General features: G+C 51.3%; 5 protein-coding genes across 5 annotated transcripts; 2 read left to right on the top strand and 3 right to left on the bottom strand.

Annotated features, from left to right (window-relative positions):
• Positions 1-13: 13 nt before the first annotated feature.
• Positions 14-1569, bottom strand: rho2 (putative Rho GTPase Rho 2). Its single transcript, XM_025690611.1, has 5 exons — positions 1253-1569; positions 958-1036; positions 883-888; positions 620-811; positions 14-556 (listed from the first exon to the last, which is right to left on the bottom strand). The coding sequence occupies exons 1-5, from the start codon at positions 1288-1290 to the stop codon at positions 269-271; spliced, it is 603 nt and encodes a 200-aa protein (XP_025554705.1). The 5' UTR covers positions 1291-1569; the 3' UTR covers positions 14-268.
• A 1486-nt stretch (positions 1570-3055) lies between these two features.
• Positions 3056-4522, bottom strand: BO97DRAFT_440943 (FAD-dependent oxidoreductase; the record flags this gene model as incomplete). Its single annotated transcript, XM_025698124.1, has 2 exons — positions 3056-4452; positions 4505-4522. 2 exons carry the CDS (start codon positions 4520-4522, stop codon positions 3208-3210), a joined length of 1263 nt encoding a protein of 420 aa, XP_025554704.1. The 3' UTR covers positions 3056-3207.
• Positions 4523-5138: 616 nt separating this feature from the next.
• On the bottom strand, positions 5139-6143 carry BO97DRAFT_403525 (HAD-like protein). The gene is made up of 2 exons (XM_025694758.1): positions 5465-6143; positions 5139-5409 (listed from the first exon to the last, which is right to left on the bottom strand). The coding sequence occupies exons 1-2, from the start codon at positions 6058-6060 to the stop codon at positions 5286-5288; spliced, it is 720 nt and encodes a 239-aa protein (XP_025554703.1). The 5' UTR covers positions 6061-6143; the 3' UTR covers positions 5139-5285.
• Positions 6144-6333: 190 nt separating this feature from the next.
• Positions 6334-8428, top strand: BO97DRAFT_475902 (uncharacterized protein; the record flags this gene model as incomplete). Its single annotated transcript, XM_025700445.1, has 8 exons — positions 6334-6648; positions 6705-6736; positions 6796-7026; positions 7112-7232; positions 7309-7553; positions 7865-7896; positions 7951-8119; positions 8310-8428. Exons 1-8 carry the CDS (start codon positions 6458-6460, stop codon positions 8426-8428), a joined length of 1140 nt encoding a protein of 379 aa, XP_025554702.1. The 5' UTR covers positions 6334-6457.
• Positions 8429-8740: 312 nt separating this feature from the next.
• On the top strand, positions 8741-10802 carry BO97DRAFT_384827 (MDR family MFS transporter). Its single transcript, XM_025693439.1, has 3 exons — positions 8741-9399; positions 9455-10401; positions 10469-10802. Exons 1-3 carry the CDS (start codon positions 8772-8774, stop codon positions 10634-10636), a joined length of 1743 nt encoding a protein of 580 aa, XP_025554701.1. The 5' UTR covers positions 8741-8771; the 3' UTR covers positions 10637-10802.
• Positions 10803-12577: the final 1775 nt, after the last annotated feature.

Raw genomic sequence — 12577 nt, 5'->3', positions numbered from 1 at the left:
TGTCCCTCCAATATCACAAACCGATCGCAGCAGATATGCACATTGCCATGCTCGTGGCTCTCCGAACGTGGATGAAAATGGCTCAACAAATGCAATAACACAAATGGCGAAGAATCAATCTCGGTCGTGCGGGCAGCGGGAGCTGGCATGCATGCAATATGTTCGCTGAAACAAGAACCTCCTACCGCCCCAATCATCTTCAAACATACAAATCGCGTAAACGAGAGAGATTCGTCAGTCTTCCCGGCCGGCCATCGTCGGTTCGATATCATAGAACAATGCAACATGAGCTCTTCCGCTTGTCGAAGGTCAGCAAAGCGGCCCGCGTGGCAGCCTCAAACACGTCATCCACTCCCTCCCCCGTCAGCGAGGAGCATTCTAAGTACTTGCGGGCGCCGATCTGGGTGCCGATATCGCTCCCTTCTTTGGACGTGACGAACTTGAGCGACTTCTTCCGCATCTCCTCCACCGCTAGGGGATCCTCGCGCAGATCTTTCTTCAAACCGACCAGGATAATAGGGACGCCGGGACATCGCTCGTTCGCTTCTTCGATCCACTGTGAATGAATCCCCGTCAGTGGAATGCTACCGGGCAGCAAGGAAAGACAAGGCTAACGAACCTTGTGTTTGACGTTCTCCAACGAATCAGGGGTATCCACGGAAAAGCCGATCAGAATCACATGCGCCTTCGAGTAGGCCAGCGGACGTAGTCGTTCGTAGTCTTCCTGTCCAGCAGTATCCCACAGAGCCAATTGAACCGACCGACCGTCCACGCGGCAATCCGTTACGTAGTTTTCGAATACCGTTGGCACCTATAGCAATGGGCCAGTCAGATGATGTTGGTGCAGATGATAGACGAGAGCGATCGGGGGACAATACATACATAATGCTGCATGAGACAAATCAGTCAGTGACATCATTCCTTTGAAGGTTTGGCGGTTGAGGGGGGTAAACATACCGTTGGAAAATAACCCAGAGTAAAGACACTGAGCAAACTGGTTTTCCCACAAGCACCATCCCCAATAATTACCAACTTTCTAATCTGACAGTTAGTACCTAGGCGAACAGCAATGTCATGGTGCATCAATTGTTTTCTTCCATCGTGGCCGACGAAACAGGATGGGGACATGGGCGGATCCCGGGGGATCTCCAGGCACCACCCGTTTCGGGCGGAGGAGGGAGGGGGAGGGAGGGAGGGGGGAAAAAGGAAAGTAAGGTTGATCAGATAGATTAAGTGCGATTGCCGCACGTACCTTCGCATCACATTGTCATTCTGTTGTTGTTGTGCCATGATTTCCAAAGGGAAAAAGTGGGAATCGAAAGTCGATCCCCTGGACGAGTTGCAGGCGAGGAATGAACGGATGGGCAACGGAAATCAATGCGAGGGCGCTGACGAGCCCTGGCGGAACCCGGAACGGAACAAAAACCCCAGGCAGCAGTAGGGCCGCGAACTAACTAAATTTCTGTAGTTCCAAGGTGTAAGATGGCGAAGAACAAGATTGGGGAGGGGGGTTTAAGAGATTGGATTGGATTGGTCAATGTCCCCTCCCCCTATGTATGAGATAAAAAGGTAGTGGAGGAGGAAAAGACCATTATATTGACAAGGTAGAAGAAAGAGTAGGGGAGGAGAGTGAAAGTTTGGAGAGTGAAGAGGGAGAGAAACAAGAGGAGAGAGGAAAGCAAGTAGTAAATTAGAGGGAGAGAGAGGAGGGGGAAGAGGGAGAGGGAAAGATGCCTGCCGTGGTGACAAGTTGAATTCAAGTGTTGAATTGCAAAGGCATTGGATCTGGAAGGCGGTCGACCATTCAAAATGAGGCTGACGGGTAATAAATCGTGTCTTTGTATGTAATCACTGATAAGTACTGGTTAACTCACCTTCTCGGGCCCGAGTACGGTCACGGAAGGGACCTTCAATTGTGGTTGGTTGAGTCGAGTATGTAGTAATGAATCCCACGGGTGAGAAAAACGAGATCCGGCGTAGTAGAGAGTATATATGGTATGGACTGATTGATTGCCAATATCCCATCAGCTACTAGTCATCGGTAAGTGGAAATCAATGGAAATTGAACAGAAGAAATTCCAGCCCGGCCGAAGCAATAACTAACAACAGCAGCACCACTCACCCTAAATGGACTGGATGGACCACTCACTTCGAGTTGCCTTTCCCCTCCCCCCTCCCCCTCTCATACTCCGTGGTAATCAAAAGGAAGGAGGAGATCGACCTAGTGGGATGGCACAGCTGAAGAATCGTCACCGCACGGCCATTTGTTACTAAGGTTAGAGATTTGTCTCAGACAGTGCAGGCTAGATTGGGGGATAATCATGGCTACTATTATCAGAGCCGCCCGGATGCACCAAAAAAAAGGAGCCCAGAGCAGGGGCTTCCGCAACTGACCATTGGATGATCGTGCAGCTCGATATTTATAGGATCCTCCTTAGTAGGGAGGGAGAGAATGGAGCCGGAGAATGGAAGAAAAAAAATAAACACATCCAATTTTCATGGTGCTTATTCCTGGTTCTTGCTATCGAGTGATTGACAGGTTGGCTGGTCTAAACAGCGGGGAGCAACAACCGACAACACGTTATCTAACAACAGGAACAACAGCAGCAGCTCGGGGAGCTCCAGGAACGGACTCGGGACGAAGTTCGTGATCAGAGACAGGTGGATTCCACTCACTGCAGGAAACTCAACGCCCTTCTTCCCTGTCGGACTCTCCTTCTCACTCCGAACCCTGTCTGTGTGTATGCATGTACAGTGTCATCATCTTTGTCTTCCTCCTCTCGTCATCCCTGAGCAGTCAGCCAAGGGCCTCCTTCCCTCGTTACCTGCGGACCGTGACATTCTCGACTTGACTTGACATCCTGCGGCCCACAAACCCCGAGACTTTACGACTGTCAATTCATAGTTTCATACTGTAACTGTTTTACCTAATGGGCCGGAAAGGGCGGGCTGGACGTTTCCATGGCCACGGTGTTTTCCGTCCTCTCCCCTTGGAAGAACTACATTATCTACCACCTACTAGGTAACTACAAAACCAACATCGACCCCCGAAAATGGCTCCTATACGATATGCTTAAATCACTGGCCCATCTACAACCCCTCTCCTCAACGAACTCCAATAAGAAGAGGTGTACAGAGAAAGCCACAACCCGCTAATACCCATGCGATACCGGAAACCAACACTACTCAACAAGTCAACCCCCCCTCTCATAGCTCCACCTCGTCAATGTCGTAAACGAGGTGCGTCTGGCCCAGGCCCCACGACTCTAACCCCAGAATACGATACAGGCCCAAACCAGCCCACATCACGTTTTCTCTCACCCACAACGCCCAAGGGCCCATGGCCTTGCGACTCTGGCCATTCTTGGCCGCCAGTTGATAAATCTCGTTGATGCGCGGCCGTCGAATACTTTCGTATCTAGCAAACGCATCCTCCAAGCCCCATTCTTGCTTTTGCAGCACCCGCGAGAGCAGAAAGACATCCTCCATAGCCATCGAGACTCCTTGACTTGCGTGAGGCTGCATTGCATGTGCTGCATCTCCAAGCAGGATGGTCCGAGAGGTATACCATTTTCCGTCCAGCGGCAGTCGGAAGACCGGGTAGAATCCGATGAATTCCATGCGATCCAGGAGCTTCGTCAGGATCTCTCGCCATTCACCTCGAGCTGACTTGGACACTTCTCTGATGGCGTTTTTCAACATATCCATCTCTTGTTGACGTCGCTCCTCCCATCCGTCCCGCTCGTTGCCCGACTCGGAGTGTGGGATGGGCGTCTCCCGAGACAGCATCCAGTAGAGCTGGTCCCCGGACGCACTGCATGGAAACGTCGACATGAACCCTGCGGTTGTGGGAATGACGTTGGCTGCCGTTTTGAGCATATCCGGTAGCCCAGCCGTCGAGATGATCGAGCTGCTTCCCGCGATGCCAGAATATTCGGGCTTGATAGATGGATCCACATGCAGCCGTCTCACGCTGGAATGTATGCCATCACATCCAATCACCACGTCAGCTGAGTCAGTCGAGCCGTCGGAGAAGGTTACAGTCACGCTTGACTTATCCTCCTTGATGGAGGTCAACCATTTGCTGAAATGAACCAGGATCTGCTCCTCGTGGATGGCGTCGAACAATACGTCCTGCAGATCTCGACGGAGGATGCGTAAGTATCCGAAGCCAGTTTTCTCAGCCGCCCAGGCTGAAATATCCGTGCTACCAATACTGCCCTGGTGTAGCGATTGCAGATGAATCTTGCCGACGGAAGAGCCGCGGGCAAGAAGAGCGTCATGTAGACCCAAGCGATGCAGTAGACGCAAGCCATTGGCAAATATCCCTATGGCTCCACCAACGGTAGTGGGCTCGTGCCTTAGCTCGTAGACTGTAATATCAATGTTGTTCTTTCGATGCAGTTGCAGTGCAGCAGCAAGGCCAGCCGGGCCCGCGCCGATGATAATTGCCTGGATGGGGTTATGTCAGTAGGATTCACGGCCATCATGCAACACAACCGACCTTACTGATAGAAGGCATGGCTAGATGTTATCTGTAATGGCATGCTTTAAGAGAACATCCAGCACAGGTTGTTGTCTGGTTTTATAGATACCAGCGCAAGCTGCACCGCGGAGGTCCCGCGGAGGATAGTACCCAAAAAGGATTAGACTGATTTTATTTATGCCTGCCCGGGGAATGGAGATCATCCCCGCCTTCCAATAATCTCCAGAGTAGAACGTTATGGTCACTCCGACTCTACAGCCATGCCTGGACAGAAGCTTGAAGCCTGTGCCCACATACAATTCGATATAAATATTCTCTTGCTTTGCTCGCTGGAATTTGACAAAATCGGACTGCTGTGTTGGACAGGTATGTGCTCATTGCTACATGATCCTGGTTCCACTAACCTCCAAGGCAATGGAAAATGCCTTTGCTGAGCATACTGTCAACAAGTGAGGTACGAAGACAGTACACCAGTAGAGAAGACCTTAACTAGCAAGATATACCGTTAAGAGACCACCGAGGAGTTGGCCGAGGCTATACCATGGCCAAATGACCGAACCAGGCTAAGTCTATGCAGATCATCCTGTCTTTAATTGCTAATGTGACACTCGAAGAAGTACGCTGGAATGATTGTGGCTCTACTGAGAATCACGCCAGGTATAGATGATAAGGGCTTGCTAATCTTATCTGTAGTCTCCTGCATGGCTTCTACATATCCTTCATTCGCCGAAACATGCAGCGTCTCCAACGCGACTGACCCACCAATCCTTGCTATCTTGAATTCACCAGCATCGTCAAATTACTGTGCTGCTGCAATGATCTTATCAGCCATCTCGGGAAGCATCTCTGCCATGACATCCATTTCACCGAACAGTTCAGTGATCGGCTCCTTCTCCCAAATGACGCAATAAGCGGCTTTGAACCTAGCATTGCGTGTCAGCAGCGTTTAGACCCGGGATGTGATGCTGCAACGCTCACCCCGCACAGCGAGCCGCCGAAACATCCCACATATGACCGGCAGCGAACCATGGTTTTCCATTCTGGGACAGTTGCTCGAGAAGCGGGTGATACGCCCGCAGATCGGGTTTTCCTATCCCCTGGGTATCGCAGGACAGTAGATTCTCTGCAGGCCATTCCAAACCAGCGTTCGCGAAGTAGCCCCCCACTCCCGCCAGGTCCCCAGCCGTCAAGGCCCAAACCGTGAACCCGGCGTCGCGAAGCTTGGTGATGCACTCTGCTGCGCCTGGTCGCAAGCCAAGTTTGGCATATCTTTCCATGATGTACTCGAGGTCTTTCTTTGTGGCAAAGCTTCGGGGCTCGGAGATGCCTGCCATGTGAAGCATGCGCCAGAACAACAGCTCAAAGCAGGTCGCAAAGGGTTTGTACTGGCCGCTCATGCTAAGATAGGTGTATTCCCGCTCTGCGACTTCGATCCAGGTGTAGCCCAGCAGAGTGGGTTTGATGCCCTGCGCTCGAAGTCGGTCGCCCATTTGCTCGTCAATCGCGTCGAATAACACGTCATACGACACCAGAGTGCCGATGATGTCAAAGACCACATTTTTGCTGCTAGACATGGTGGTTGATGATCAGGGCTCGAAGGTCAGGATTATGTTGTTTGAAGTTTCCTGTTGCCACCAAATGAGTATTGCTTCTTATATCTTTCGATGCCGTTGTGACTGACCTAATATCGTTCAACACCCCACTCTTGCTCTTCTTGGCCTCACACAGCCAGGTGAGGAGAAGCCGGGATTGGGATTCCGGACCCATCCGACTGGCTGTCGGTGCCGTGCATTACACCTCAGGTCTCATTCCAGTCTTATCTTGTAGTATATATCTTCACGCCATGAACGATTAGCTAGAGGCGTGTTACGACCAATAATACGTCTAGAGGCCTATCTAGGATAGACATAAGATGTGGCAAGCGATGCACATGACTTCTTTATTACCTCGACACGAAACGAGAGACCAGCAATGATGATAACCAAGAAACTGACTGCGCACACGCGCAACGTGAATATCACCCCTGATCTTGAGTATAATGATGATTTCGCCAAGGGAGCTACGGAGCACTTGGGAGCCAACGAAGATGTTGGCTATCATCGATCGCTGGGCCGTGGTCAAATCATGATGATGACCTTTGGGGCAGGCATCGGGTCTGGGCTGTATGTTTCACCATCCTAATGTTGCGCCAGAGCACTCAGTTTCATACGTCTTCCAGATGGGTAGGTACAGGCACGGCTCTCAAGTATGGTGAGATGATTCTCTCCAATGCCCAGTCGACTATCTACGAGCCTAACCAAGTTCTGTAGCTGGGCCGGGTGGTATCGCCATTGCATATATTATCCCCGTGTATGTCAGGATCAGAAACCAGTTGCTGAACGTACAGCACGTCAACCAACTCCGTAGCAGAATGGTCGTGTACCTGCAGTACATCTCGGTTGGAGAAATGACAACGTACAAGCCTGTCCATGGCGAAATTATTCGACAATGCATCGAGTACGTGGAACCTGCGTTTGGGTTTGCAGTGGGAAACTTCTTCTGTAAGCAACTTCTGTACGAGCAGAGGTCAAGACGACTGACCATGACAGTGGGTGGTCTGTATTCCCGCCGATATCACCGCGGCAGTTTCCGTGCTTGAGCTTTGGCCGCAGACTCAGGTCGTTCCCCTTGCGGCGTACATCACCGTCTTCCTGATCATTATCGCCTTGGCGAATTCGTTCGGTGTTCGGATCTACGGTCACGTCGAGTATGTCATGTCGTTTGTTAAGTGTCTAGCCATTGTTGTCATGATCTTTTTTTATGCTCATCATGACCTCTGGTAGCATTCCGGCCACGCATGGTGCGATTGAGTTTTGGTACTGGCGAAATCCTGGTGCCCTCAACAATGGCATCAATGGGATCTCCAAGGCCTTCGTGCAGGCCTTGTTCAGCTTTGGCGGCGGTAAATATATCGCTGTCATTGCAGGCGAAGCCCGCGATTCCCGCCGGACTACCAAGAAGACAGTGCATCCGGTCTTTTGGCGCATGTTCGCCTTCTTCGTTGTCAATATTTGGCTGATTTGGGGGTGTGCGTGCCCTAAAATGACGAGAATCTGATCAATGGTAGCGGCTCGCTTCGAAGCCCCTTCGTCATTGCCTTCGAGCTTGCGAGTGTAATGTGGTTGGCGCACTTCATAAATGGCTCTGTTTTCTTAACGGTGATCAGCTGTGCGACCACCAGTGCCTACATTGCCAGCCGCAGTCTGACAGCATTGTCGGACATGAAGGTCCCCCATCCTGGGTTTGGGCGTAAAAATTCTGCTGGCCAGCCGTATGTGCCGTTGGTCATCAGTATCGCTCTCGGAGGAGGTTTGGGCTATTTGAACTGTAATGACACAGGTGTTGTGGTATACAGCTGGTTTTCGTCGCTGGTATGACCCTGCCTTTCCGTCATGTCGGTTTCTCCTTTGGCTAATATTGTTCAGGTATCAGTCTCGACCCTGTTTCAGTGGTCCAGTATCTTCATCTCGCACATTCAATTCCGACGTGGCCTCGCAGCGCAGGGCATCGACATCCAGTCTCTACGTTATCAGGCCCGTGCGGCACCCTACGCGCAGCACTTCGCGCTGGTTTTAATCTGGTCCATTGCAGGCTGTGAGTTCTACCTGGCGTGCTTTCCCTTCGGCGAGAAGGGATTTGCCAGGTCCTGGTTCTCCACATACATCGCTGCCCCATTGTTTTTTTCCTGGACTACTTCGGATATAAAGTAAGTAGGTTGCAAATATGCAGTTTTTGCCGCTCAAATCTCCCTAGTTCTACTACCGTTCAAAACTGATCCAGCCAGCTGAGATAGACTTCACGGCAGCTCAGGCCTTCGATGAAGAAGACCGGGCTAGGGCTGTGGTGGGCTACGAGATGGCTGGCAACAGAGACACGAAGATCATGCAGCGAATGAAGGACTAGATTTTTGTTTAAGCTGCTGTTGATTAGATGCTTTTGGCCTTGTGAAAGTCGGAATTTGTATTCAGTTTTAGTGCGAATCGCATGTAATTCGTGATATTGACGAATGAGAGAGTCTGAACTAGCCTGGAGATTGACTATGTTGTTTTTGGATCAGTGAAGTGTGCACATACTTATCCAACTCTGCCGTAATTAACACAGCTCTCATTGTAAACAAAGCCGGGTCAGATGATAGGGCCGGGGGGTTGTTCCCTCTTTTAAGACGTCCTCTCCTCCATCCGCTTTCCCCCTCTCTCCTTGATCCTTCCATCTCGACATAAACTCTCCGCTTGACTTTTTTCTGACAATGTCCAAGGCTCTGGGACTTGCTAGAGTTTCCTCAGCGTCTAATTCCCGCACCGACGCCCCAGGCAGCAGTGTTGACAATGCCACTCCCACGCCCGTACCATCTTCATCCGCGCAGCCTTCTCGTCTCCCCACCGCCACCATTGCCTGGACCATGATGTCGCTTTGTCTGTCCGTGCTCCTCTCCGCACTTGACTTAACCATCGTTACTCCTGCGATTCCCGCCATAGTTGGCACGTTCAAGACCGCCGCCGGCTATATTTGGGTGGGGAGTGCTTATACCCTAGCCTACGCAGCCATTACGCCAGTATGGGGCTCGGTCTCCGACATCTGGGGCCGAAAACCCATTATGCTCATGGCAGTCGCCTTTTTTCTTGTCGGCAGTCTTGTCTGCGCCCTTGCACCGCATATGGATGCCCTGATTGCGGGACGGGCGATTCAGGGATTGGGCGGCTCCGGAATGGGAATCATGGTCAACATTGTGGTCAGCGATATGTTTTCACTGCGAGATCGGGGGTTGTATCTCGCAATCACTTCGCTTGTTTGGGCGGTTGGCAGTGCCATAGGGCCTGTTCTCGGCGGCGTTTTTACGTCGAGGCTTAGCTGGAGATATTGTTTTTGGATTAACTGTGAGGCATTCCATCTAAGCCTGATGGCTCTGAGCTTACTCCCTCGACCGTATAGTACCGGTCGGAGCGGTCTCCTTTCTGGCCTTACTCTTCTTCATGAAAGTCCCGAGTCCTCAAACACCCATCGCCGCCGGTCTAAAGGTCATCGACTGGACAGGCAGCCTTTTGATTGTAGGCGGCGCTCTGATGGTCCTCCTCGCACTTGACTTTGGTGACGTCGTCTACTCCTGGTCCTCTGCAACAGTCATCTGTCTGTTGGTGTTCGGAACAGCATTGATGGCCCTGTTTATGCTGAACGAATGGAAGATCGCCAGGAACCCCATTATCCCGGTTTGGCTGTTCACGTCGCCGACCAAGATAGCGCCTTACGTTGTCTTCGCGTGCAATTCATACGTCTTCATTGGACAGGCATATTACCTGCCCTTGTATGCGCAGTCCGTCCTGGCCGCAAGCGCGCTAACATCAGGCCTCTACCTCCTGCCGCTAATTGTCTCATGTTCCTTAGCCGCGGCCGCAGCGGGGATCTTCATGCAGCAAACTGGGAAATATCTCCCAGTGATGTACATTGCCCAGGGCTTTTTGGTACTCGGCTCCGGTCTGCTAGTTAGTCTCGAGTTTGAAGCCAACATAACCAAACTCATCATCTTCCAGATCCTGGTCGGAATCGGTGTGGGCATGAACATTGAAGCGCCGATTCTTGCTGCTCAGGCTGCGACCAGTGTTCGGGATACGGCGGCCGTCACTGCGACAATGGGGTTTGTGCGATCTCTCTCAACGGCAATTTCAGTTGTTGTCGGGGGTGTGGTGTTTCAAAACGAGATGAACGCGAAGAACGAGGGGTTAGCAAGACAGCTGAGCTCAAACTCAACTTTAGCTCGCGCATTTAATGGCGACCTTGCCGCTTCGAGCGTGGAGGAGATTAGCACCCTTGGACTAAATGCAGATCAAGAGGCCTTGGTTAGGAAGACGTACTTTGAGTCGTTGCGAACGGTGTGGGTCATGGTAAGTCACCGCAATATAGCACGGTCTCAGTGCAATTATGCTAATGTTATGTCGTGTGTGCTATTAGTATGTGGCGTTTGCCGGGCTAGCTACCGTCCTTAATCTGTTTGTACGAGCCCATAAGCTCCGGAGTGAGAATGAGGGCGCCGTGCTGGGGCCCGACCGGTCACGGCCACAGGGGAGCTCCGCTGATGGAGTCCCAGGATTGGAGTCGCGGAACGGGCGAGGCGATTAACATTGGCTGTGGTGCTAACTTGCAGCCCCACGAGTAACTGGGTCGAAGTCCTCAGTTGCAGCTAATGCAACATCTACGTAGCCTAATCTGGGATGGGTCAGGTATCCTCCATGCAGATGCAGTCAGTACAATGTATTGTGGACGTATGTACTACATTTAGTGCATCCAAGGCATATGTAGTAGATCAAGACCCGTTTCTCGTATTGAGATTGGCCTTGATTCATTCGTATGCCAGATGCTAGAAGAATAAATGAGAGACAAAGACGTGCTCTCGTTCTTTCGGAAGATGCAACCATTCCTCGTCATGACACTATCACCACCGAACCAGTCTCAGTCGTGCGTTCCGTTGTTGACGCCGATAGTGAGTGAGCTGGACACACGAGATACTATCGTCAACTAGAAGCTCCAACGTGCCCAAAGCCCAGTAGTGCCCACCTGATATAGACTGTTCAACTGGAGACCCCATCTCTGCATTCAAGGTCTCTTCCTGTCCAGTGCCTAAGAATTGGCAGTCCTCCCACCGCAAAATGCAGTGTTCGCATTGTCCCCGAGTGTTATATATCCATATCTCCGTTTAAGCCTTCGGCAGAGCACTGGAAACTGTGGCATAAGGAAGTGGACTAAGAACAAGTGCCGAAATTGGCAAGCAGAGTAATAACCGCATGCGACAGGCGCGCGCTCGCCTTGACTATGTTCCATAGGGACGAACGGCCTCATAGCTCGTTGCGGCAAAGTGGTGGTCGATGCCCGACACTCTGCAATTGCGGGCTTCGCTCCCAGTGGTGGTGGATAGGAGGATGGGGGATTAGATAGATGTCGCTCAAACCAAGACGGACACAAAAGTGAGAGAGGATTTAATTAGTTGCTTGGATTGGCGTGCAGTTAATGCGAACCGTCGACCTTTTCTCAAATCAGAAGAGATGTGGCATGTGTAATAACTAATATCGCTCACAAGCGAACTGCTCCCGGGCCTTATTTGACTTCAGATACCTCATTGCTAGATTATCCAGACATCCTGCAGACCAACAAGTCTCTCACTTGCGCGGGCAAGTCTGAGATGACAGGTCAAAGAGTATGGACTTTCACTCGTGCTGCATGGGGGGAGGCCCGGGGCAGAGGGGCGGCAGCACAAACGGGTGGGAGACTTGATCGTCGAGGGATCATCAAGTAAGGAGCGGCAAGCATGGATTTGCCCAACTGCCCAACTGATGGCCGGCAACTACCGGGTCCCCATGTTCCTTAATCATGGATGTCAAAACGAAGTTGCCCGGTTCGACTCGGCTGAACGTTTCCACCAAGAGCTCCAGCGGCAGAGGATTACCTCGGGACTGCTCCGATTGGCGCATGGCCGGTACAACTACGACCTGCACCTGAAGCCTGGGATGGTGGAATGGGGTGAACAGGTGGCCCCTGGGTATAATTTCCTGTTCAAAGTTGTGGGATAGTTGAATCAGCAGTAGCATGCCCCATTAGGGCATAAGAAGAGAGTTGGGTAGGATCGGGAAAGTGACTGTAAGTGAGGAGTGAGGCTGAAGAAAAAGTGACCATTTGATCAGGCGCTTTCCTGCGTGCCAGTAACATGTTCAGTCAAAATTCGGTGTTTTCCTCGATTCAGATCTGCACCTTGTTTCTGTATCAGTACCGCTAGAAGGGGCTACGCGAACGCAGTATTACTCTTGCTACCGTATAGATAGTTCTTCCTTTATAATCAGAGTTTGTAAAGCGTTCACGCATCTCAGAAATGCCCTATTGTTTCGTGGGATTAGACATCGGGGCGGCTATTGGGTGAACAGAAATACCATTGACTCAAAGCTTCCAGATGATGGCACAGAAGTGGAGGTACAAGAGAAACTAGCAGACAGACAGTAATCACCACGGCCCAGAAGTGATGGATATCAAAGGAGCTGTCCAGAGAAAATAACACATTATGTAGTACAGGGA

Source organism: Aspergillus homomorphus, assembly GCF_003184865.1.
Source record: "Aspergillus homomorphus CBS 101889 unplaced genomic scaffold BO97scaffold_5, whole genome shotgun sequence".
Lineage (NCBI taxonomy): Eukaryota > Fungi > Ascomycota > Eurotiomycetes > Eurotiales > Aspergillaceae > Aspergillus > Aspergillus homomorphus.
Note: the sequence above shows the minus strand (reverse complement) of the source record. Positions and strands in the feature narration are given on the sequence as shown.